General features: G+C 41.9%; 1 protein-coding gene across 1 annotated transcript; it reads left to right on the top strand.

Moving 5' to 3' along the window:
• Positions 1 to 253: 253 nt before the first annotated feature.
• On the top strand, positions 254 to 24,577 carry LOC116856431 (myosin-4). Its single transcript, XM_032839809.1, has 38 exons — positions 254 to 457; positions 544 to 687; positions 1,061 to 1,217; positions 2,398 to 2,425; positions 2,518 to 2,632; positions 3,125 to 3,217; positions 3,372 to 3,435; positions 3,579 to 3,677; positions 3,804 to 3,907; positions 5,610 to 5,748; positions 6,330 to 6,448; positions 6,550 to 6,699; positions 6,812 to 6,982; positions 8,481 to 8,790; positions 9,585 to 9,655; positions 10,040 to 10,127; positions 10,215 to 10,332; positions 10,638 to 10,761; positions 10,852 to 10,988; positions 11,116 to 11,371; positions 12,573 to 12,815; positions 13,112 to 13,288; positions 13,514 to 13,659; positions 13,915 to 14,005; positions 14,091 to 14,480; positions 15,705 to 15,831; positions 16,314 to 16,432; positions 16,546 to 16,742; positions 18,264 to 18,447; positions 18,527 to 18,692; positions 18,788 to 18,912; positions 19,567 to 19,875; positions 20,623 to 20,826; positions 22,844 to 22,969; positions 23,059 to 23,229; positions 23,316 to 23,420; positions 23,525 to 23,620; positions 24,410 to 24,577. The coding sequence occupies exons 1-38, from the start codon at positions 254 to 256 to the stop codon at positions 24,560 to 24,562; spliced, it is 5,820 nt and encodes a 1,939-aa protein (XP_032695700.1). The 3' UTR covers positions 24,563 to 24,577.
• Positions 24,578 to 26,799: the final 2,222 nt, after the last annotated feature.

Below are 26,799 nucleotides of genomic sequence, written 5' to 3'. Positions count from 1 at the left end.
AGAGCCTTACAACATCACAAGAATTAAGTTCCCAATATAAAGCTTTGAAATCCTTGATCCGATCTCTTAGCACCTTTGCACAAGACATAGGTGTGATCCCTACAGGCAGGGCTGAGGTAACGGGCCAGGCCAATGAGGCACAGGGAGTGTGAAATCAACAGGACAACGTCCACCCTCACCCTGGGTCACTGTCCTGCTCTGTCTCTGTCCTCCAGGTACCCCAGTGCTCTGCTGCCGCCAATAAGCCCCAGCCATGAGCTCCGACGCTGAGATGGCCGTTTTTGGCGAGGCAGCTCCGTACCTCCGAAAGTCTGAAAAGGAGCGCATTGAGGCCCAGAATAGGCCCTTTGATGCCAAGAATTCTGTCTTTGTGGTGGACACTAAGGAGTCCTATGTGAAAAGTATGGTGCAGAGCAGGGAAGGGGGGAAGGTGACCGTGAAGACCGATGCAGGGACTGTAAGTAAACAAAGCGGGGTAGTAAGACATAACTGATCCTTTATATTACTTAGTTGACATGCACCAGCTCCTTCTTTTCTTAACAGACTGTCACAGTTAAGGAAGATCAAGTCTTCTCCATGAACCCTCCCAAATACGACAAGATCGAGGACATGGCCATGATGACCCACCTGCACGAGCCTGCCGTGCTGTACAACCTCAAAGAACGTTATGCAGCCTGGATGATCTACGTGAGCGTCCCCTTTTTCTTTTTACTTTTCACTAACTTAAGTCCATGAACTGTTAGCCAAAACCAATTCAAGACTACTTTCCAATTTGGCTACTACAATTTCCAGACTAATCATTGGGTTAGTATTGTGAATTCTGATGTACTTGACACCATGCATGCAGAAAGCCATGTGCTTAGTGCAGAATCCATGTGCAAGCAGAAGTAAGCGTACTGTGTAGAGTGCCTGGGGGTGGGAGGCATCCAGGGAATGAGAGCCCTAAGCCCTAGGAGAACGGACACAGTGCTTGGGTCCCTCTCACTTGGCACATAAAGCAGTATTTCCAAGGCAGATTAATGAGGTGCTGCAGACAAAGCAACCTTGTCATTTCCCACAGACCTACTCGGGCCTCTTCTGCGTCACCGTGAACCCCTACAAGTGGCTGCCGGTGTACAACCCCGAGGTGGTGGCCGCCTACCGAGGCAAGAAGCGCCAGGAGGCTCCGCCCCACATCTTCTCCATCTCAGACAACGCCTACCAGTTCATGCTGACGGGTCAGTGAGTCCATAATTACAGTCTGCAGAGCTATTCATAAAGTACATGTAGAGTGATAACACAGAAGACTCAGAGGCAGTGCCTGGAGAATAAAATGCTCAGCACAAACATAATAGTAATAATAACAGTATAATGATAGTATTCTAATATGATTAACAGTGTAATATAATAAAATTAGGGAAATATATTTAAGAGGGACCGGGGCACCTGCATGGCTCAATCTGTTGGGTGTCTGACTCTTGGTTTTTACTCAGATTGTGATCTCAGGGTCTTAGGATCAAGCCCTGAGTCAGGCTCTACACCAAGTGGGGTCTTCTAGAGATTTTTTCCTCTCCCCACTCCCTACCCTTCTGATCCTCCCACCCCCCACCACACATGCTCATTCTCTAAAATAAATAAAATCTTTAAAAAAAAAAAGAGTAGGGGCACTTGGGTGGCTCAGAGTGTTAAGCCTCTGCCTTCGGCTCAGGTCATGATCTCAGGGTCTTGGGATCGAGCCCCGCATCGGGCTCTCCGCTCAGCAGGGAGCCTGCTTCCTCCTCTCTCTCTGCCTGCCTCTCTGCCTACCTGTGATCTCTGTCTGTCAAATAAATAAATAAAATCTTTAAAAAAAAAGAGTAAAATGGATCAGTTTCAAAGGCAGAGAGAATTTTGCTTAGAGTTCTATGCTACAACCCAAACTAATGCTAATTCCAGATCAAAATTAATCCAAATTTAGGAATGAACTATGTATTTTAATTATAGCTAATATATCACCTCTCCTAAAAAGAAAGTTTTGAAAGCTTACAGTACAAGTTATCCCAATTACTACACAAAACTTTGGATCGGACACTAATAACATGATTTTGAACTATGAACCAAGTGACAAAATGGAACATGGAACTAGTATTCATCTGATATTGGTAAGTCATTCCCACAGGTAGTACAGTGAAATAGTGCATTCATTACATATTCTATCACACTAAAGGTAACAGGAGTAAAACACATCGGCTAATTAGCACATCTTCTGCCACTTATTTTAAAAAGAAAATTGTGAAAAATCAAACTAACAATAGATATAGTTTGTGTGGGGGGGAGGAGCTTTAAAAGACAACTCTGAAAAAAAAAAAGACAACTCTGAGTTTATAAAATGTATGTGCTAAGTATATTTTTCAACATTATCTCCGATTTCTTTCACAGATCGTGAGAACCAGTCAATCCTGATTACGTATGTAGATTTCACGCCTTTCTTTCTGCTGAATTTTTGATCACTGTAGTGGTTACTTAGATTCTGACTTTTCCTCTGTGTGGACCCGACAGCGGAGAATCTGGTGCAGGGAAGACTGTGAACACCAAGCGTGTCATCCAGTACTTTGCAACAATTGCAGTCACTGGGGAGAAGAAGAAGGAGGAACCTACCTCTGGCAAAATGCAGGTGGGTATGATATTCATCCCAGGACAGAAGAAATCCTAAGTTTCTAAAAATTTGACCAAGGTACTTCAGAGCCATAGCAACCAACTGAAAGTGATGTCAAAATTTACAAGATAACTCTTGGATGGGCTGTGAGGATGAGATGTGTTGCCTATGAGATGCAACAGACAGAAGTTCTCCAAACCATTTATTACGAGGGGGAAAAAATGAGCCTGAGCAATACAGAACTCAAGGCCATGTCACCCTTCCTTCTGTTTGTCTTCCTTCTACTCACTTTAGAAACCCCTACTCAAAAACTCCTTCTTTCTCAAGTAAAAAATCTTAAATTTAAAAAAAGAAATGTGTTAAGAAAGAAACGAAGAAAGAGAAAGCCAACCAGCCTTACCCCAAAGTTACAGAATACTGTGAAGGGGAAGGGTGCAGGGGAGGAAGCTGATGGAAAGTTATCTCACCTTTTCCAGGGTCTCCTTATCTGTCTTACTCATTTCTCTTAAGGGGACCCTTGAAGATCAAATCATCAGTGCCAACCCCCTACTGGAGGCCTTTGGCAACGCCAAGACCGTGAGGAATGACAACTCCTCTCGCTTTGTAAGTCTTCTGGTCCTCCTTTTTGGGTGAGGACCAGCACAGATGTTTCTGTGCCTGTGGTATCAGCATCTTTCCCATCCACCAGTCCATAACTGAAGAAAATATTTGTCTGCCTTTGAGTATGTAAAAAGAAGTCTTCCTTTGCCTTTTTAAGGGTAAATTTATCAGGATCCATTTTGGTGCAACAGGCAAACTGGCTTCTGCAGATATTGAAACATGTAAGTTAATGAACACTAGTGATTAAAAATATTTTGGGGGGTTATATAGTGAAAATAGTGATATCTATGCTGTGTCAACTTCTCAAATGCTTAATTTTCCATTGTGGCCTATTCTTTTAAGTGTGCTCAATCTGACTTTCTAGATCTCCTGGAGAAGTCCCGTGTTACTTTCCAGCTAAAGGCTGAAAGAAGCTACCACATATTTTATCAAATCATGTCCAACAAGAAACCAGAACTTATTGGTAAGAAGTATCCATGATTTTTTTCTACCAAGGAAGAACAAAAGCCTCTTTTTCTGAAAGTCCCTCTAAAGTGTTTTTGATGACCAAAGTAATTCTGTCTATACTTGTTCTTTTTCATGTGTACAGAAATGCTTCTGATCACCACCAACCCATATGACTTTGCTTTTGTCAGTCAAGGTGAAATTACAGTGCCCAGCATTGATGACCAGGAAGAGCTTCTAGCCACAGATGTAAGTAACAGGTACAGAACAGGAAGAAGTAAATTCATTTTGCACTATACAACACTCCCCTCTATGGAGTCAACAGCATTAGCAGAAAGACAGTAAATACACAATATTGCTTTTCAGGCTTCCTTACTCTTGGAATAAAATTACAGGGTATTTCAATGCCCACCTTCCACCCTAGGAAGCTCAAAATGTCTGTAATAAATCTTAAGTCTTAGGCATTCCTTGGCTAGTTGGCTTTTTTTTTCCCCCTCACAGGCCCTCTGAATCAATTTTTGTACTCCAATAGTGATGTTTCTCTTATTTTTTGTCAGACCCTATATCCAATAACCTGGGAAAAAAGACATATGATACTTTAAGATTTTTATAGCAGAACATGATGATTTGCACAGTTCCTCTATAGTCAGATGTAAGCACAAATTTTGTTTCAAATGTCACTCCGGGGCTAATAATATTCCCTTCCCCCATCCCTGCAGTGTTTGAAGAAATTGATTCTTTAACCTCAAAAATTCTCTTTTTGGCCTCCATGAACCTTTACTTTTATTTTTGGAACTACAGATTTTTTTAAGAGGATCATTACTCTTTGGCTTATTTTCTTTATACGTATACTTTATACATATTTCGAGTTTTCTTTTCCATTTCTGAATAGTCAACCATCTTTGATTATTCTTAAACTTAATACCAGTGGGAATATCTTAACATTCCCAATATAGGATTAAGAGCTGCTTACAAAAACACTTCTTCTTTTCAAATACTGTTTTCAAAAAGTCTATAAACTATTTGTGTACCTTCATCTCATAAATATCAGCTTTTACCAGCTTTACCTCATTATTATTGATAAGTCCAAAAGAATTAGGGAGCTGAGAAATAACCCCTAGTATTGGAGGTTAAAAAAAAAAGGCATCATAATCTTGTTCCCAGACTTTATTAATCTCTGAGCATTTTAAATAGCTTGAGTCGGTGAGCTGAACTGAGGGTAAATAATCTAGAGAAAGTTACATAGGTAAACTCCCCCTGCCTTGTCTGATGTCTGCCTCCACTGCATGAGCTTTTGCAAAGCCTAGCATGGGCAACTAAGAAAGTGATCAAAATCTAGTAGAGAAAAAATACACAACAATAATTTCAATAAAAGAAGTTCTTTTCACAAATGTCTCTTCCCTGCATGAGTAACGATCAGGAGAAGTTCACTGCCAGGCATCTCATGGCCCGCTGAGCTGTGACCTGATATCAGAGAGGGAAGAACTCAAGCGCCGCTGCTCTTCCCTTCTGACTCTCTTTCCAACGGCATCCATCACATTCGGGGAGGCAAGCTAGGATTAGGCTTGGACAACATAGGAGGAAAAGGGGCAAACAGATTTGTGAAGCAAAGGAAACCCATGAGATAAGAAACCTGTGGAGCAAGGCCCAGCTAATGTGGAGAAATAGGAAGAGTGTCAACCTTGGCATCCAAAGCCAAGGCTCTGAGTCTTGGGTGAGTGTGGACACGTCACATAAGATCTTCACTGCCCACAGGAGTCAATGGGAAACCGACGCATACTTACTGATGATGCTTTGTGGAATAAAGAGCTGAAGAACAGGACTACCTTTTGAAAACACCAAAGTGTTAGTCAAGATATCATAAGAAGGCAGGGGAGGGAGGGCCCAGTGTCCTGAGGGTATCTGCCATGGTGATAAATGGAAGCATATTTAAATTCAAATCTTTCCACAGAGTGCTGTGGACATCCTAGGTTTTAGCACTGATGAAAAGGTGGCCATCTACAAGCTCACAGGTGCCGTGATGCATTACGGGAACATGAAGTTCAAGCAGAAGCAGCGGGAGGAGCAGGCTGAGCCCGATGGCACCGAAGGTACCGCTCCCTGCTCACATCTTTCAGCTGACTGAACTGACACCATCTGGTCCTCAAGTCAGGGGCCAAGCTTTCACTTTCTTGACCTATCTGATGGTGGGGAGAAGTATTAGAGGACAGAAATGACACACTGCATATTTTAAACGACTGTGAAGATTTGTGGAGGTGTAATTTCTGCCCATTCCAATTTTCACTGACTTACTGTAAGCTAGTATTTACGATCTGATTAAGACCTTTTTTATTCCAGTCAATAATTTACATGCCCACATGCACTGTCAGAAAAAAAAAAAAAACAGATCAGAATTTTCCTATCACTCCTCCTCTAGGTTAGACTTTCTCAAATTATTTTTATCTGTGGTCTACTTTAGCTATATTTTAAGTATCATACCGAGCATTGATTCCCTAAGTTCCAAATTATCCTCTCAAAAAAAAAAAAAAAGGACTAAAATTAGTGTGACAAATGGTTTTGTCACATTTACACATATTCCTTTTCAAGCAAAATTTTTTCTTTGTCATTACCCTTCCCACCTTAAATTGTGTACGCTGTGGTCAGTTTCACTGTTCTCATCTCGTTCATGCAGTTGCTGACAAGGCAGCCTATCTCCAGAGCCTGAACTCTGCTGACCTGCTCAAAGCCCTCTGCTACCCCAGGGTAAAGGTTGGCAACGAGTACGTCACCAAAGGCCAGACTGTGCAGCAGGTAAGCATGACTTCACTCCCAAGATTTGCTTGAGCCACAGGAGACCCAAGGCTCCATCACTGTGTTCAATTCGAAAAGCCAAACTACCACTGTTCTTGAAGGTGTACAACTCGGTGGGCGCTCTGGCCAAGTCTGTCTACGAGAAGATGTTCCTGTGGATGGTCACCCGCATCAACCAGCAGCTGGACACCAAGCAGCCCAGGCAGTACTTCATCGGGGTCTTGGACATTGCCGGCTTTGAGATCTTTGACGTGAGTTGTTTGAATAAATGCCTCTTAAGGCCCTTCCGCTTTGTGTCTTCTCTGCGGAGTCCCCACTGGATTTTCCAGATTCACTCCAACACTTACTCTTTGCAACACCCAGTTCAACAGCCTGGAGCAGCTGTGCATCAACTTCACCAACGAGAAGCTGCAACAGTTCTTCAACCACCACATGTTCGTGCTGGAGCAGGAGGAGTACAAGAAGGAGGGCATCGAGTGGGAGTTCATCGACTTCGGGATGGACCTGGCTGCCTGCATCGAGCTCATCGAGAAGGTCTGTTTGACTTTTCAAGCCTTCAGGACATGAAACACAATTCGTCCCCCTTCATATGCTTAATTGCAATCCCAGTTTTCAGAGAACAAGCAGTGGTGTTTGATGACAGGCTCATGATCTGATCAGTTGTCTGGCATGTCACAAGTGATGTGTTGGTACTCCGGAATAGCTTCTCATAGAAAAATGGCTGCAGTGCTTACAAACGCATACACAGACACAGGGATGCACGTTTCTCCCTCTTAGAATTTCACTCTTCTTCACATGCACAGAAGTAAGGAATGAAACTGCAACTAGTCCTCTGAGCACTGCCATTGATCTTGGCGATTCCATGATGGTGTGTCATGCACGGATCATCCTTCATGGAGATCAAGGCAGAATGTTTCAAGATGTCTTCCAGGCTGGAAGGGTAGTTCTTCAGTTGTTGCAGGCATTAAGACTCTGATAACTACTGAATAAATACCAGATCTCTCTACAATCTTCCCTGGAAAACGAAACCTGAATTCTCTTTTATCAAGGAAGTGGGGCAATAATTCTGTTAGTGTTGAATATGTTAAAATTCATCAAGCAATCATTAAAGATTTTCAAATGCATATTGGGAACTCATCCTGTAACTGTGAATACCAATAAAGTATATGGTTATAGATGAACACTACCCTAAGCAGGGGGAAAGGAAAAGCAAACACAACTGCCTTCTATGGAAACTGCAAACACTCGTGCCAAAATTCATAAAAATAAGAAAGATGAGAGTATCACATCAGACTAGGTCTACCCAATCTGAAGAAAATAATTTTAATTTGGTAACATACTATCTCTGCTATTCATGAAAACGACATGGCACTCAGTTCCTGGAACATCAAAATAGTTTTGAGACAATTTGTGACTGAAGCAAAATCATCAACGTTGGATTTTCTATCAGTCTTTCCTATCAAACTTGCAACTGAAAGGAGGCAATCTGCTTACAAAGCAAAACCAAATTATCATCATTTAACTCCACCGTGGGGGGAAAAACGGCTCAGAGTACAAAGAGTTCTAATGACACAACACGAGAAGCTCTTTCATCCTGGGGATGGATAATTTTTAATCATTATCCATAATATTTCTCTTCATACTTTTGTCATGTCTAGATTTGAGGTGAGGAAGCTACATTGTCAGGAAGTAAGAAAGTATTTAGATCTATACGTTTACAGGATAAAGAATTCAGCTCTGAAATGGTAGTTTTGGAATTTAATTTTATACTCTGAACATAAAGTTGGCCAAATGGTACAGATGGGCTTCTTTTTTTTTTTTAACTGAGTCTTTCTAGCAAACATATTTCCCATATGTCCATGGTACATGACTGTTTCACATTTCAGTAGCAGAGATAATAAAGATCGTGCTTATTCAGTATCTTATCATCCATTCTTCTGGAACATTTTCAGGTTTCCACTAGGTACATAAGCTATTGGAGCATATTTTTCTGAGGAACTCATTATTATCATCTCTTTTTTCCTACTGTCAGCCCATGGGCATCTTCTCCATCCTGGAAGAGGAGTGCATGTTCCCCAAGGCCACAGACACCTCCTTCAAGAACAAGCTCTATGAGCAGCACCTGGGGAAGTCCAACAACTTTCAGAAGCCCAAGCCTGCCAAAGGCAAGGCCGAGGCCCACTTCTCTCTGGTCCACTACGCTGGCACCGTGGACTACAACATCGCCGGCTGGCTGGACAAGAACAAGGACCCCCTGAACGAGACCGTGGTCGGGCTGTACCAGAAGTCTGGCATGAAGACTCTGGCTTTCCTCTTTGCTGGGGGACAAAGTGCTGAAGCAGGTCATTCTTAATATCATTAGTATGTTCCCAGAGTTAAAATACTGGCCAATATAGACTTAATGAAAGGAAGTGTATTTAATTAGTATGCTACAGTCTTATGATTATAAGCTTTCAGAGCTGAAGCTGACACTATGGATCCTTTTGTCCATGGCCTCATTTCACCAATGAGGAAACACAGATTCAGAGGTTAAGTGACTTGCTTGAGATCATAGAGCTCATTTCTATTTTAGTAGTATTGGTTCCTTTGAGGATCCAGCTAATCTGGAGATAAGGAAATCCTCTGTCAAGGCACTAGTGCTTGAGGAATTGGAAGTTCTGTTCTCCTAAGTCCCCTAAGACCCAATGTGCACATAACAGTATAGAAGCACAAGCAAATAGAAAGCAGGATTTTCCTGCAGGTTGGTAGAGGCCCACTGACCTGATAGCAAGCATGCAACTAGGTTCTCTGGGACCGTGTGCACTAAGGGGACAGTACTATTCTGTCTCCTGGGTACTTCTTTCAGGGGACATACTTTGCTGATTTGGAGGAGAGAAATGCCATCCCTCCCCCACATCTACCCTTTTCATCCAGTTCTTTTACTGTCGTTGTTTTCCTGAATACCTATAATGTGAGCCAGTGCTTCTATTTTCCTAATCTATAGTTGGCAGAAAGATACAGAAAGAAAATACAGGAATGATACAAGTGAACAAGTGCAAATTTAAATTTCAGAAGGAATTTTGACAGTCCTCATACATGTGGATAGTGCTTCTAAAGTTGCTGCAAATAGTTTTAATTTTTCTATTTTATTTTTCAGAAAGTGGCAGTGGGAAAAAAGGTGCCAAGAAGAAGGGTTCTTCTTTCCAGACAGTGTCAGCCCTTTTCAGGGTACAGTATATTCTTGAATGCCAAAAGACTACTTCTGTAACAAAATTAAATTATTGTAACTTTAAAAAAACTTTGACAAAACTAAAAAAAAAAAGCAGTGTTGTACAAAGGAAAATGAAAATGTGTTAGGAAAAATTTAACAAGAAGAAAGCCCATAATGTGGGTTCAAACTTTACAATAAATGAACCAGTTACCCTTAAAACTCCAAATCTAAAAATCTAGAGTGGAGCACATTTCACATGAAATCAAACTCTCTCTTAAAAGCAGCCCCTGTAGTCAGTTACATTTACTTTATTCAGGAAACGGGGCACATTCACTACAGATCATTGACAGGGACTCCCATGCAATAAAAAATGACTTCAAATCTTTTCATGTGGTTTGCAGGAGAATTTAAATAAGCTGATGACCAACTTGAGGAGCACTCACCCCCACTTTGTACGCTGTCTCATTCCCAATGAAACTAAAACTCCTGGTAAGACATTTATGATATCCAAGTAAGATTCCAATGTGACTTCTCATTAGACTATCATATAGAAAACATGTCTTTTTTCTCCCCCAGGGGCCATGGAGCATGAACTTGTCCTACACCAGCTGCGGTGCAACGGGGTGCTGGAAGGGATCCGCATCTGCAGGAAGGGGTACCCAAGCAGGATCCTTTATGCAGACTTCAAACAGAGGTTTCTCATTACTCCCCCCTTTCAATGTGCTAGCCTAGAGGAGTATCCCCACACAGTTCAAACATCTTTTAACTTTTCCTTGAAAACTGAAATGTATTTGAAAGGTGATCATAGAAGAATGATGGCTTGCTTTATTATTATCATAACTTTTTACATACATTTTCCCAAGGTTCACCTAAAGCACTGCTGGATTGTTTTAATGGAATTTTTTTCTCTAAAACTCAGTCTATCGTTTTTTCAATGATAGCTACTAACAGTTCTAGTAAAAAGGAAGACCATGTTTTTTTATCTTTGTATTCTGATAGATACAAGATTCTAAATGCAAGTGCTATCCCAGAGGGTCAGTTTATTGACAGTAAGAAGGCTTCTGAGAAACTCCTAGGGTCTATTGACATCGACCACACCCAGTACAAATTCGGTCATACCAAGGTACCATCAACTTAAATCTCTACCATAATTTCATCACCTTTGGACTTTCTCATGAGTGGAAATAACATATTTAGCTTGTTCCTTGGCAAGGTTTTCTTTAAAGCTGGCCTGTTGGGAACTTTAGAGGAGATGCGAGATGAAAAGCTGGCTCAACTCATCACACGCATCCAAGCTGTGTGCAGAGGGTACCTGATGAGGGTGGAATTCAAGAAGATGATGGAGAGGAGGTGAGGGAACAAGTTCAAGTCCCCATTCTCCACATTTTCATGGTTGAATCTGACGTAGTCATTACTTTGTTAAGTGATGGTCGTTGTCCACATTGTTCCTTATTTGCATCTTTGTTCTCTCCTACAGAGAGTCCATCTTCTGCATCCAGTACAACGTCCGCGCCTTCATGAACGTCAAGCACTGGCCCTGGATGAACCTGTTCTTCAAGATCAAGCCGCTCCTCAAGAGTGCAGAGACAGAAAAAGAGATGGCCAACATGAAGGAAGAGTTTGAGAAGACCAAGGAAGAACTGGCGAAGTCAGAAGCGAAAAGGAAAGAGCTTGAAGAGAAGATGGTAGCTCTGATGCAAGAGAAAAATGACCTGCAGCTCCAAGTTCAATCTGTGAGTGTCATCCACTGCACAGTTCAGCCCTTTCTTATCCTCCAGACTTTGTGAGAGTGGCTATGAAAAGGTTTTAGCTTAAGGTTTCTGAATGAATGGTTTCCACTAAAACATGCACTATTATTGTCATTCAAGAACACTAAGACTCAGACCTAAAAAAGCAATAGGTGCAAAGTCACCAATTATTCTGTGTATGTTCATATCCACATTCATATGCGGCATGGTCATTGGTGAGCACAGTCACAAAGATGTCTATGGGGGCACCTGGGTGGCTCAGTGGGTTAAGCCTCTGCCTTCGGCTCGGGTCGTGACCTCAGGAAAATTTTTTTTAAATTTTTTTAAAGATTTTATTTTTATTTATTTGACAGAGATCACAAATAGGCAGAGAGGCAGGCAGAGAGAGAGGAAGGGAAGCAGACTCCTTGCTGAGCAGAGAACCCGATGTGAGGCTCGATCCCAGGACCCTGGGATCATGACCTGAGCCGAAGGCAGAGGCTTTAACCCACTGAGCCACCCAGGCACCCAAAATAAATAAAATTCTTTAAAAAAATGATGTCTATGGACATTTTCCTTCCTTTATAGATCCTTCTGTTAGATGAGACTGTCCTTTCCTTAGTTAATATTTGTGTGCATAAATAGAAGTTATGTTTTTCTTACAATGTCAGGGAAAAAGCTAAATTAACCAACTCCTTCGAATGTGAGGAAACAGAGTCCTAGAACTAATAAGCGACTTTTCCAAAGTAGTACAGGTACAAATTTTGCCAAAAGACTAGTTTCCCTAAGCTGACCTTCCACACGTGCATAGCTGAAGAAAATCTGTTATTATAATTAGCACATTAAAATTACTAACATTTTGTCCAGTAGACTATTAAAAGTTGGCAAGTGTGTTGACCAAATTGATTGAGTCACTGAAGTACCACCTTTTATTTTTTATTTTATTTTAAATTTATTTGACAGAGAGAGAAACAATGAGAGAGGGAACATAAGCAGGGGGAGTGAGAGAGGGAGAAGCAGGCTTCCCACTGAGAAGGAATCCCTATTCGGGGCTCAATACCAGGACCCCAGGATCATGACCTGAGCCAAAGGCAGATGCTTAATGACTGAGCCACCCAGGTGCCCTGAAGCATCCACCTTTTAATAAATTACAGTGTGTTTGCAGAGATAGCTTAGATAAATGAAATTGTTTCATTTCTTCCACTAGGAAGCAGATGGCTTGGCTGATGCAGAGGAAAGATGTGACCAGCTGATTAAAACCAAAATCCAGCTTGAGGCCAAGATCAAGGAGCTAACTGAGAGGGCAGAGGATGAGGAGGAGATCAATGCTGAGCTGACGGCCAAGAAGAGGAAACTGGAGGACGAGTGTTCAGAGCTCAAGAAAGACATCGATGACCTTGAGCTGACGCTGGCCAAGGTTGAAAAGGAGAAGCACGCCACAGAGAACAAGGTACAATCATGATCCATTTTAGACTCTTTATAAGTGCTAGCTTGTTACTGAAGTATTTTAATTAAAAGTTTAATCCTAAAGTTATTGAATATGAAAGAAAGTGCTGTCATATTTATGTCTCTTTAGTCTTCACCATTTCTATTTATCTTATCCTTTATCCCCCACACTTTTCAGTGAAGTAGACCTGACTTCGCTTCTTATCTCCATTTTCCATCTCAGGCTCACACTGCCCTATGCTTCTTTTTCATCAAGATGACAGATGTCATTAACATTTCTATAATCTGTTCAAATCTAAGGTGAAAAACCTCACGGAAGAGATGGCAGGTCTGGATGAAACCATCGCAAAGCTGACCAAGGAGAAGAAGGCCCTCCAAGAGGCCCACCAGCAGACCCTGGATGACCTGCAGGCAGAAGAGGACAAAGTCAACACCCTAACCAAGGCTAAAACCAAGCTAGAACAGCAAGTGGATGATGTAAGTGTGAAAAACACAGTATTTCCTCTCAATATAAAATAAACAGTTACGACGTGCAACTGTCAATAATGCTCATAAGTCTTTCATTGTGGCTTTGAAAACAATAATTAAAATTTCCATGCTTTTTGGTGTATTTTTTAAAATTCTCCTGTGTACCTTTAATGGCTAGTCACATATGGCTCAATGCCTTAGAACTGAAATAAATAAAATCCAGTATACCTTTAGCTTGAAGGATCTCTGGAACAAGAAAAGAAACTCCGCATGGAGCTAGAAAGAGCCAAAAGGAAACTGGAGGGTGACCTAAAGTTGGCCCAAGAATCCACAATGGATGTAGAAAATGACAAGCAGCAACTTGCCGAGAAACTCAAAAAGTGAGTAACCTGCTTGTTATCTGTCAATTCAGGTGAAATAAATGTTTTAAAGATCTCTAAATTATTACTTCAGAGTACATAACCAAAAAATAACATCTTTGACTTTTTTATTTAATGAAAATGGTATGTTATTGACTTGTAAAAACATGTACTACTCACGTCCTCAACACAGCAGTATAAAGACATTCCACTGTACATGGGAAAGAAAACTGGTAAGAGAACTGATGGAGAGCTTATGTGTTGCTCCTCCAACAGGAAAGAGTTTGAAATGAGCAATCTGCAAAGCAAGATTGAAGACGAGCAGGCCCTTGCGATGCAGCTACAGAAGAAGATCAAGGAGTTACAGGTGAGTCGGACCCCCCACCTCTTCTGTGCATTCCAGGAATCAAAATTGTCATGAGTTGGCATTCACGTTGATGTGTCACCCCCAGGCCCGCATCGAGGAGCTGGAGGAGGAAATCGAGGCAGAGCGGGCCTCCCGAGCCAAAGCAGAGAAGCAGCGCTCTGACCTCTCCCGGGAACTGGAGGAGATCAGCGAGCGCCTGGAGGAAGCCGGCGGGGCCACTTCCGCCCAGATCGAGATAAACAAGAAGCGCGAGGCCGAGTTCCAGAAACTTCGCCGGGACCTGGAGGAGGCCACCCTGCAGCACGAAGCCACCACGGCCACTCTTCGGAAGAAGCACGCGGACAGCGTGGCCGAGCTTGGGGAGCAGATAGACAACCTGCAGAGGGTGAAGCAGAAGCTGGAGAAGGAGAAGAGCGAGATGAAGATGGAGATCGATGACTTCGCCAGTAACATGGAGACAGTCTCCAAAGCCAAGGTTTGTGTGAACTTGTTCCCTTTTCATTCTATTTGCAATGATTCAAAATTAGAATCTACAGATGAATAGATCTAACTGTGCAAACTTTAAATGTTACATTTTATTTTTTAAATTTAAGTTCAATTAATTAATATATAATGTATTATTAGTTTCAGAGGTAGAGTTCAGTGATTCATCAGATGCATGTAATATCCAACGTTCATTCTATCACGTGCCCTCCTTCATACCTGTCACCACTTACCCCATCCCTCCACCCCACTCCCCTCCAGCAACCCTCAGTTTGTTTCCTATGATTAAGAGACTCTTACGGTTTTCTCCCTCTCCGATTTCATCTCATTTTATTTTTCTGTCCCTTCCCCCATGATCCTGTTTTGTTTATTAAATTCCACACAGGAGTGAGATCATATGGCAATTGTCTTTTTCTGATTGACTTATTTCACCTAGTATAATACCCTCTAGTTCCATCCACATTACTGCAAATGGCAAAATTTCTATTTTATTGATGGAGGAGTAGTATTCCATTGTGTATACATCACCTTTACCTATTCATTTGTCGATGGACATCTGGGCTCCTTCCGTAGTCTGGCTATTGTGGACATTGCTGCTATAATGTTATCTCACTTTAAAATTATTCCTGTTGGGGCGCCTGAGTGGCTCAGTGGGTTAAAGCCTCTGCCTTCGGCTCAGTCATGATCTCAGGGTCCTGGGATCGAGTCCCGCATCAGGCTTTCTGCTCAGCAGGGAGCCTGTGTCCTCCTCTCTCTCTGCCTGCCTCTCTGACTACCTGTGATCTCTGTCAAATAAATAAATAAAAACTTAAAAAAATAAATAAATAAAATAAAATTATTCCTGTTATACCTACTAAGCATCACTATATTGAAATGAATCATTTTGGTCTTCCTATTGGATTTGTAGAAATCATGTTATCTTTTGTCACTATAACCATGAAAAAATGTAATTTCAGAAAAGAATTCTCTAAAAACAATACTCCACATGATGCAGAATTTAAATGATGTTCATGTTTTCCAAAGACAATAATCTGGTTTTCATAACCATTTATTTATGTAGCCCAAATTGTGTCTCTACTTCAAGACACTGTGCAGGGCTTTGGAGTGGCTAGAGAAGTAAATACAACTCAGCTCCTTTCCACAAGTAGTTATGTCCAAATTCAGACTTACAAATAAAAATGTATCATCTTTCCCTGTTTTCTACTTTCCACCACAGGGAAACCTCGAGAAAATGTGCCGCACCCTGGAGGACCAGCTTAGTGAAGTCAAAACGAAGGAAGAGGAGCAGCAACGCCTCATCAATGAGCTGTCAGCCCAGAAGGCTCGTTTACACACAGAATCAGGTCAGTGGGCACACACGGCCAGCACGCAGAGAGCCAAAAAAAAGAAAGGTGAGCCTCCACTTGTGGACACCTCTTGAACACCCATCATTTCTTAAGCCACACATGCCCATTTATCATCATTTGTCATTCCTTCTTCTTTTTATGGAGAGACAGTAAAAAGGATGCTTATAAACTATAATGGAAGAAAATTAAGCTTCCTGGGCTGAGGAGATTTTTGCTACCTCAGCATTACTTGAAAAGAAGGAGGGAGGGATGGAAGGAAGGAAGGAAGGAAGGAAGGAAGGAAGGAAGGGAGGGAGGGAAAGAAAATCCTAAAATATCAAAGCTCACATTTTTGCAAAAGCAAAAAATAACCTTCTCAACCACATCAAAATTTTTGAGTTATTCTTTTCATCATAGAGTAAGAGAGTTATAATATTATCACACTCTTTAGTCTTCACCTAGATGACAGAACTAAACCATTCACGTTTTGTCTTTCACAGGTGAGTTTTCACGACAGCTAGATGAGAAAGCAGCTCTGGTGTCTCAGCTGTCGAGAGGCAAACAAGCATTTACACAACAGATTGAGGAATTAAAGAGGCAGCTAGAAGAGGAGTCTAAGGTGAGAATTCTCAGTCACTTGAACTTTGCAGTGTGACATGCTATTGGACTTCACTTACAGAATATCAGTGACCAGAACATAAATGTACAATGCACAATTTTTGGTTGGTCCAGGCCAAGAACGCCCTGGCCCACGCCCTGCAGTCCTCCCGCCACGACTGCGACCTGCTGCGGGAACAGTATGAGGAGGAGCAGGAGGCCAAGGCTGAGCTGCAAAGGGCAATGTCCAAGGCCAACAGTGAGGTCGCCCAGTGGAGGACCAAATATGAAACGGACGCCATCCAGCGCACGGAAGAACTGGAGGAGGCCAAGTATGGGCTCTTAATGATGGACGCAGAAAGAAAAGTTTAAAGGCAGTGAAGGAAAAGTAATTTAAAAAAAAAAAAAAGAATATTTCAGGCATAAAGATAGGAGGAGGGGTGCCTGGGTAGCTCAGTGGGTTAAGGCCTCTGCCTTCAGCTCAGGTCGTGATCCCGGGGTCCTGGGATCGAGCCCTGCATTGGGTTCTCTGCTCAGAGGGAGCCTATTTCCTTCTCTCTCTGCCTGCCTCTGTGCCTACTTGTAATCTCTGCCTGTCAAATAAAAAACAAATTTTAAAAATCTTTAAAAAAAAAAAAGATAGGAGGAAAATTTCAGCCTATCTGATTTTACAGCGGTGGAAACCACCATACCATCTTCTCCTTATAGACCAGTCATGTGTCCACTGAAAAATGAGCCAAGACCACAGCCCTCCCTGCATTTTGGTCTATTACAAAAATATCTTAAATTTCTTTCCACCAAAATGAATTAAAAATTATCAACATATACTTTATGGATTAAGTAGAATTAATTTCCTTCAATATAAGGAAAAATGGAGAGAGTGAGACTACCTGGTACATTATTATGAATGTTATAATTAACAATAATCAGTTTATCCCTATCTAGAAGTCCAGAATGAGACTATCACACTCTTGTCATTTAACTAACAACCAGTATCAATAAACTGATTCACTTAATTACACATGCTTCTTATGGAATAAAACTCATGGGAGTGACAAGCGGAAGGGAAATAATCATTATGTTCCCAGGGAAGGAAGCTTCTCTAAATTGCATTTATCTCAGCAGTTGCTAGAATTAAACAGAATGAAGGGGTTTGGTGAACATTTGCAGAGGTAACACTCCAGACAAGTGTGAGCTGGTGAAGGAAACAGTACAACTTCGGAGGGTATTTGGGAAATATAATTCTGGAATAACATTTGCTGTCTAGGGCATCAGACCCAGAAAGTCAGTGATTGACTAATCATAATCATATGACCTCATACGCATCACTTTGGGCCACAGATTCATTTATGAAGAGGACCGTGTTAAAAAATGCTTAACGCCACTATCCAGTGCCAGCATGCTTTGATGACAGGCCTTCAGCTCACAGTGGTCATGTCCTCACATGGCTCACTCAGCTGATGTGGGGAGGGCTGTAGCCCTGGCCCATTCTCCAGTGGACACACGCTGGTCTATAAGGACGAGATGGTGGTTTCCACAGCTGGATAATCAAAGAGGCTCATTCATTCTCTCTCTGTATCTTTCATGCATGCAGACACTACCACCAAGCATACAAAATGTCTCATGGGTATATTTAACCACCCCTGACATAAAGATTAAGAATTCACTAAGGAAAACTACACTACAGAGACAAAATGAGTAATGATAAGACAATTTAGAAAACCTTTAACAATTTGTGGACAGAGGAGCAAAGACTCTTGGGGAAAATATGCTTTCCTAGTCAGCAGCTTTATAAAGTTCACTGTGGCATCTCTGAATCTGCTCCTTGTCACTCACACTGGCCAACATTTCAGGAAGAAGCTGGCCCAGCGTCTGCAGGATGCTGAGGAACATGTGGAGGCTGTGAATTCCAAATGTGCTTCTCTAGAGAAGAAAAAACAGCGGCTCCAGAATGAAGTGGAGGACCTCATGCTGGACGTGGAGAGATCTAACACGGCCTGCGCCGCCCTGGACAAGAAGCAGAGGAACTTTGACAAGGTGGCCCACGATGACCAGCTGCCTGGGGGAAAGAGGCCTGATTCTTGATTACAGAGGCTTAGTTCTGATGTACTTCCAGGTCCTGGCAGAGTGGAAGCAAAAGTACGAGGAAACTCAGGCTGAACTTGAAGCCTCCCAGAAGGAGACCCGTGAGCTCAGCAATGAGCTGTTCAAGGTCAAGAATGCCTATGAGGAATCCCTGGATCACCTTGAAACCCTCAAGCGAGAGAACAAGAACTTACAGCGTGAGTCTTTGTTAACCATTCTACTTCAAAAATGGTAGGCAGACATCTTCTCAAGTTTTCTCAGCTGAATGTGGTATTTTATTATTAACCTACAGAGGAGATTTCAGACCTGACAGAGCAGATTGCAGAAGGGGGAAAGCATATCCATGAACTGGAGAAAGTGAAGAAACAAATAGATCAAGAGAAGAGTGAGCTACAGGCTGCTCTGGAGGAAGCCGAGGTACACGTTCCATTTGCTCACTTATGCATTATAAATAAACTGAAAAATTCATAGCAACTGAGAGCAACTACCACATTGCAGAGCTGCAGGGGATAACTCATGTAATTCAGTGCGAAATACTGAATTGTGTCTTGGGAATGCAGAACAAACAGGCTAAATTAAGATGCATGAAAGTTTCTGGTTTTCTTAATGCCTTCTTCAAGAAACCATCATACTGTGCAAAACAAACAACAGCTCTTTAGGTAACAAGGAGGAAATCACCATCAGAAAGACAGGACGTCTGAATGTCTCCCTATCCTAGGAATGTGAGTTCCACCTGCCTTCTCCACTCCCAGAGACTGCTCCAAAGACATAGTCTTGAGACAGTGGTTTGGTGTTGAGAACACCTACACAGTATATGTGACTAAATCTATTGAAGGCCTCTTTGTAACCTTTTAAAATTTGGTGGGTGGATCTGGGGATCCCACCACCCAAGGTGAGCCTCTCACGTAAGTTCCCTTCCTCTTATTAAGCTGCCACCCCAAGCTGGAGTGGCCCACTTCTTTCTTTGGTCTTCTCCCTGCCTTCCAAGTACAGGGGCCAGGTTCCGATTATAGCAGGGAAGATCTGTGAGGGTTGCGAGCCAAGAGTAACCTAAATGTTGCCTTTTTAAAGGGATCTCTTGAGCATGAAGAGGGCAAAATCCTTCGCATCCAGCTTGAGTTAAACCAGGTGAAATCTGAGGTTGACCAGAAAATTGCTGAAAAAGATGAAGAAATCGACCAGCTGAAGAGAAACCACATCAGGGTTGTGGAGTCGATGCAGAGCACCCTGGATGCTGAGATCAGGAGCAGGAATGATGCCATCAGGCTCAAGAAGAAGATGGAGGGAGACCTCAATGAGATGGAAATCCAGCTGAACCATGCCAACCGCCAGGCTGCAGAGGCAATAAAGAATCTAAGAAACATACAAGGAATACTCAAGGTACACTGGGATAAACACGCATAGTGTCATGCAGTCTGGGTGTAACTGTGTGACTTATATGCCATAAATCTAAATAATATGGTAATCAGATGAAAATTTCACATACACAGTTAAAGAACAGCTTACATCTGGAAAGTTTAAGACAAAGTTCACTTTGTCAACTGAAGAGAAGACACTCGACAAATCATTTATACGAACTCCATCTGCATAATGTATATAAACATATACATGTATATTTTTAAATATACATTTCTATACTTGTTTAATATACATAAAACATCATTAGACTAGCTCATCTCTGAGGATGCTTTCCTGCTCTAATATTTTGTAACTTTAGCCGTGGTTATTCTAAAATATAACATCCTGTTCTTTTGAGTAGACCTGCTACCCTAGGCTACAAAGAATTTGTCATTAAACAGACTTGCAGGGGCTCCTGGGTGGCCCAGTGGGTTAAGCCTCTGCCTTCAGCTCCAGTCACGATCCCAGGGTCCTGGGATAGAGCTCCGCATCAGGTTCCTTGCTCGTCAGGGAGCCTGCTTCTCCCTCTTTCCTTCTGCCTGCTGCTCCCCCTACTTGTGCTCTCTCTCTGTGAAATAAATTTAAAAACCTTAAAAAAAAATAAAGGGACTTGCAGATGTTCCCTCTTTAATCATACTCTAAGTTATTGAGAACAAAGTGTGTACATGACCCAATTTGTACTCACTTTAATGGAAGCACAAGTAAGCACCTTTGCCTCTTTCTGTGTAGGACACTCAGCTACATTTGGACGATGCCATCAGAGGCCAAGATGACCTTAAAGAGCAGCTGGCCATGGTGGAGCGCAGAGCCAACCTGCTGCAGGCCGAGATCGAGGAGCTGCGGGCAACCTTGGAGCAGAATGAGAGGAGCAGGAAGGTGGCAGAGCAAGAGCTTCTGGATGCCAGTGAGCGTGTGCAACTCTTGCACACCCAGGTGAGGTTCAGGACTCTGGTTGAGCAAATGCACACCCTGCCAAAGAAAAGTACATGAAGGGATGAGCTTGTTTATAAAGGAAGGAATAAAGAAACCTTGGCAAGGGTCCCTTCTGAAGTTCTGGAAAATGGGTATTACTAAGACGTACTGGCCCTGACCAGTTCACGGGTATATTTATGGCCTGGGCTCATCATGTTGATTCGAAAAATTTTAGAGTTCTAGAAACTTTTGTTAAAAACCACAGAAGGCGCACCTGGGTGGTTCAGTCGGTTAAGCGGCTACTTTTGGCTCAGGTCATGATCTCAGGGTCCTGGGATCAAGCCCCACATCGGGTTCCTTGCTCAGTGAGGAGCCTGCTTCTCCCCTGCTCGCTGCTCCCCCAGCTTATGCTTGTTCTCCCTCTCTCTCTGTGCCAAAGAAATAAATAAAATCTTAAAAAAAAAAAAGCACAGAAGGCCATCTACTAATAACCATATATATGACATTAGTGGCCACCTTGTCTTTGCAACTCTAAGCTACAAATAGATAAGCAAATAAAACAGAGGAAAAAGGATAAGCCACCAAGTTATTCTTGTGTATCCTGTATACACATGAAGCTAACTACGTGAAAGAAACTCTTCAGTTCAAATTCACAGAGGCCATCATTACTGCTACTCAGACCCTATTGTTTATAATGGATGAGCTAAATAAATGGCAGTATATTATCCTCACAAGGCTAGTAAGCAGCCATTTAGTATGCATTTATTGCCATGAAAAGATTTCACAAACATGAAAAGAGCAACTTAAAAATAGTATATGGGGTGCCTGTGTGGCTCAGTTGATTAGCAACTGCCTTCGGCTCAGGTCATGATCCCAGAGCCCTGGGATCGAGTCCCGCATCAGGCTCCCAGCTCTGCAGGGAGTCTGCTTCTCCCTCTGACCTCCTCCCCTCCCATGCTCTGTCTCTGTCAAATAAATAAATAAAATCTTTAAAAAAATCGTATATAAAACATGATTTCTTTCTTTTGTTAGAAATACATAGGAAACATCCAGAAGGATAAACAAAGTGTTATCAATGATTATCTCTGAGTAGGGAGAGTACAATAAGCATTCCTTACCTCTTGTTTTGCTAATTTGTATAGTCTATTTTTTATAATAAACATGTATTATTATATACTTTTTAAAATTTTTATTTTTTTAATTTCTTTTCAGTGTTCCAGAAGTCATTGTTCATGCACCCCACCCAGTGTTCCATGCCACACGTGCCATACTTTTTAAAGATTATAAGGAAAGAGCCATCATGGAAATGTTAAACTACAAATAATTTTAAATTCATATGAAAACAGAACATCTTTCTTACTCATTTTTAGTATCCTGAATCGATTAAATATTTCAAATACTATCAGCTTTCCAAAACATAACAGATTCTTGGTCCATTTTTTATAACAATGCTATTTATGCCCTTTAAATATAAAGCCAACCAAACATGAATGAACAACTACAAATTAATCATCCATTTTCCATGAGCTGTGTGGTGATACTGCACTTTAAATATTTTCTTGGGTTAGGGTTGTGCTTTATGCTTATAAGCAGCCACTGGTAATATTCGAACATCTTTGGTATCAAAAATCACATTTTAGGGGCCCTGGGTGGCACAGTGGGTTAAGACTCTGCCTTCGGCTCAGGTTGTGATCTCAGGGTCCTGGGATGGAGCCCCACATTGGGCTCTCTGCTTGGCAGGAAGCCTGCTCCCCTTCTTCTCTCTCTGCCTGCCTCTCTGCCTGCTTGTGATCTCTGTCTATCAAATAAATAAATTTTTTAAAAAATCTTTAAAAAAATAAAAATAAAATCACATTTTACCCGGAAGAATTTCAGAAAAAGAAAAGAAGGCATAACTTAGAGTCAACTTCTGATTTGGTGTTTATTCTGAATTTTTCCTAGATCAAGAATTTTTGCCTGTATACACTAGTCAAAATGACAATGTAAATAGAATGTAATTAAATGTGCTTTCCTTTCTTTTTTTGTTAATTTGAAACAGAACACAAGCTTGATCAACACCAAGAAAAAGCTGGAGACAGACATTTCCCAGATCCAGGGAGAGATGGAGGACATTGTCCAGGAAGCCCGTAATGCAGAGGAGAAGGCCAAGAAGGCTATCGCTGATGTGAGCAGAGGGCAGTACGTGGTGATCAAATCTGAATCCTGATGTGCTCGTTCAGCTCTCTCAACTGGTTTTGTCTTACTACTCATCAGGCAGCCATGATGGCCGAGGAGCTGAAGAAGGAGCAGGACACCAGCGCCCACCTGGAGCGCATGAAGAAGAACTTGGAGCAGACGGTGAAGGACATGCAGCACCGTCTGGATGAGGCTGAGCAGCTGGCCCTGAAGGGCGGGAAGAAGCAGATCCAGAAACTGGAGGCCAGGGTGGGTCCCCATCACTTTATTCAATTCCCAGCCTGCTCATACAGCTAGTTACAGACAAACTGCTAAAAGCCTTTGTTCTCTTCCAGGTGAGGGAGCTTGAAAATGAGGTTGAAAATGAACAGAAGCGCAATGTTGAGGCCATCAAGGGTCTTCGCAAACATGAGAGGAGAGTAAAGGAACTCACTTACCAGGTGACCCACCTTTCCATATTTCTCAGATCTGCTGCTCTCAAGAAAATAAAAATAATGAGGCATTTTCAAACCAACAACGCTATTTGCTACCTCTTTCATTTCAGACTGAGGAGGATCGCAAGAATGTTCTCAGGCTGCAGGACTTGGTGGACAAATTACAAACCAAAGTTAAAGCTTACAAGAGACAAGCTGAAGAGGCTGTGAGTAGCTTCATAATGAAAGAGAAAAGTTCAGGAGAAGGTCCAGGTTTTGTTGAGTTTGAGGTTTATAGAATTTAAGAGCCTTTCTTTAAGGCAAAAGAGTATAAAATTAGATATGAAAATGAATATTTGGAATGAAAAAATTTTACCAGTAATTACTAGATCCTTAGAGATCTAAGTGCATTTCTTCTGAGACCTCTTTCAGCAATTTTCCAGACATGTTAGTATAGAAATGTCTTTTGGTTACAACCCACTTCCCTATCTAGAACACACTACCACTCCTAGCCATCTCTAGTGCTCACAGGGGCTGCACAAAGGAGGGCTCTGAAGTCTGATAGATAACTTCACAATAAATCTGTTAGTGACTTTTAGAGGACTTCACAATAAATCCATCAGAATATTTCTTTCTCATTTGGCTCCTTTCTCATCTTATTAATTCAGAAACTTCCCTTAAGGTTCTCTGCACCCAATACTATCACCATGCCTACTTTTTAAAGTTTGTCTCATAGATTCAGATTCCTGCTACTCATCTCCCTGATGTCACTGCAGCATCTTAAGTTGGCCAGGAAGGGATTCAAGTGAGAGAGACCGAGCAGGGACCCTCATGAGCCCACTCATTCAGAGTCAACAATGTGGGATGCCTTGCCCCAAATAAGTTCGTGATCAAATAACAGAAGCTTTGCTTTCTCATTTACAAAGTAAATCCAGTAGCTGCTTCTAGTAACAAAGGTAGTGAGAATCAGAAAATGCCGAATTTTCTCATTCTCTGAAATACATTTCTTTTCTCAGGAGGAACAATCCAATGTCAACCTTGCCAAGTTTCGCAAGCTCCAGCACAAGCTGGAGGAGGCCGAGGAACGCGCTGACATTGCAGAGTCCCAGGTCAACAAGCTGCGGGTGAAGAGCCGGGAGGTCCACACGAAAGTCCTAAGTGAAGAGTAATTCATTATATGCTGAAAGGTGACCAAAGAAATGTGCAAAATGTGAAGTTCTTTGTCACTGTCGCATGTCACTGTAGCATCAAGGCAATAAAATCTGCAGAGATTTTTCCAATCTAAAAATACATGTCTCTCTTAATTACAAGTTCTGTAGTGCTATGAGAATTGATTCATTTTCAACACTTGTGAAGCTCCTAATGGCGCAATCAGATGATGATGACAAAAATGAGTGTGGTCAGTGAACCAATGTTAACAGAAGGCAAGTGAAATTCAGCTCTCTGAGAAAATACAAAGGCGGTTAGTGCACCCCGAAATCCATTCAACCAATTCTATTGAGGACCAGCTGTGTGTCTGTACAGAAATGGGCACCAGGGATAGGACAGTCGGCCCTGCCTAGCTCAAGCTAGCAGGAGAGACAGCAATTCAAACATTTCCTAGAAGATGAGTGACACTTACCTGCTGAAAGAGAAATGGAACTGGTCATTCTGAGAAAAGAAGCATGCAATTTCAAAGTAGTTTGAGCATAGGTCCCACAAACAAGGCCCTCAGATGAGGCCAGAGACAGAAGGGAAGGCCTGCCTGTGAAGGGAACAGCCTCCTGTGGGGTGCTGAGGAATCAGGATATATATGGACCTGGTGAGATGCTGACCCATCTCCGGCAGTAGCCCAGAGAGTGAAGCAGGAGAGGAAAGACCAAAGTCTGCAGACTACTGAGGCTATGAAAATGATCCAGATTAGAAGTGATAGTGATGGCAATGAACAAGAATGCAGAACGCAAGAAGGCTTCCAGTACTGGTCCAAGAAAAGGACTGGAAGAGCACTGAGAAGAAAATCAGTTTCACAGCCTTCAAACCTCCCAGGTAGCTTGGGACTATATGATTGTTGTTTTCTTTTTTAAGATTTTATTTATTTATTTGACAGAGATCACAAGTAGGCAGGGAGGCAGGCAGAGAGAGAGGAGGAAGCAGGCTCTCTGCGGAGCAGAGAGCCCAATGCGGAGCTCGATCCCAGGACCCTGGGACCATGACCCGAGCCGAAGGCCACCCAGGCGCCCCCATTTTATTTCCTTTTGTGGGAAATTCTCTTCCTCTGAACCCCTCCAAGAAAAGGGACAGAACTTCTTAGATAATTCCTAATTTCTACATACAAGTCTACTTACCAAGCCGAAGGAACCTCATAGTACCATACCTATTTTGAGGAGGAATCAGAAAGGGAATTAACTTATTAATATCAAAAAAAATGTAACTGAAATTATACCATAGCTATTGCCAGAAATGATCTTTTCTTTGATACTTTTTTAAAGCTTATCATTTGGTTTCATTGTGTAGATATTTTAAAAAAAAGGTCTTAGGATCCCAAATCTTATTCTTTTATGGTGGTGGATATCCCTTCCTAACAAGGTGGCTGCTTCAAGGAATCTCCTTCCCCTAATTAGTGGGAATCCTAATTAGTAATGAGAACCCTGCTTCATGAGAAGAGGATATAAGAGGGGTGAAAAGTAATTAATAAGGAATATTTAACACAGGCCATGATGAAGACTAATGAAATATCCTGCCGAGAGCAGGCATTTATTATCAAATTTTAATTAAACTCTGTAGAGTTAACCATTGACCTCAAAAGCACAGGGCAATTGCTTTATTACTCTGTCTCCTAACTATTTAAATAATTGCTTATAAAGAGAGTTGGGAGTGGATTTCATTATGTAGGGGGGATTATCCTGGGGCCCCTGATTAGAGCAGCAAGGATTTAGAGTCACAGAAACTCTGATTAATATTCTTCCTCATCGTCCTCACAGATTAGGTGATTTATAGACTTATTTCCTTTCTCACAACAAAGCCACCCAGGAAAATCCAGAAATGCTTATAATACTCTTGTCTTTCCTTTCATTGAGATGTGGGAACTGTTCATAACCTACTGATGCTGGATATGAGGACACAAATGGGATGCATGCAGGCAGGAGACTGTCTCCAAGAACAACTCTGAATTAGGATAAAGAGGGAATTTATGTCTGACTCCTCCCAAACAGTAACACTAGGACCTACTGTGATGGGAAGAAACTGAGACTGGAAGGAGACTATGGGCTGTCACAAAGGGCAACCTTGAGATAACCTATAGATAAACATAAAGCATACAAGTAATGAACTAGGCAGAGATGGCCATGCCCTAGTATTTTTGGTATCCAGCCAAATATCGTTACACTAATAAAATCAAAGAATCTATAATAAGGCCAGATTCTTTATT

This window comes from Lontra canadensis, unplaced genomic scaffold (genome assembly GCF_010015895.1).
Source record: "Lontra canadensis isolate GAN:19392208 unplaced genomic scaffold, GSC_riverotter_1.0 scaffold110, whole genome shotgun sequence".
Taxonomy (NCBI): Eukaryota; Metazoa; Chordata; class Mammalia; order Carnivora; family Mustelidae; genus Lontra; species Lontra canadensis.
Note: the sequence above shows the minus strand (reverse complement) of the source record. Positions and strands in the feature narration are given on the sequence as shown.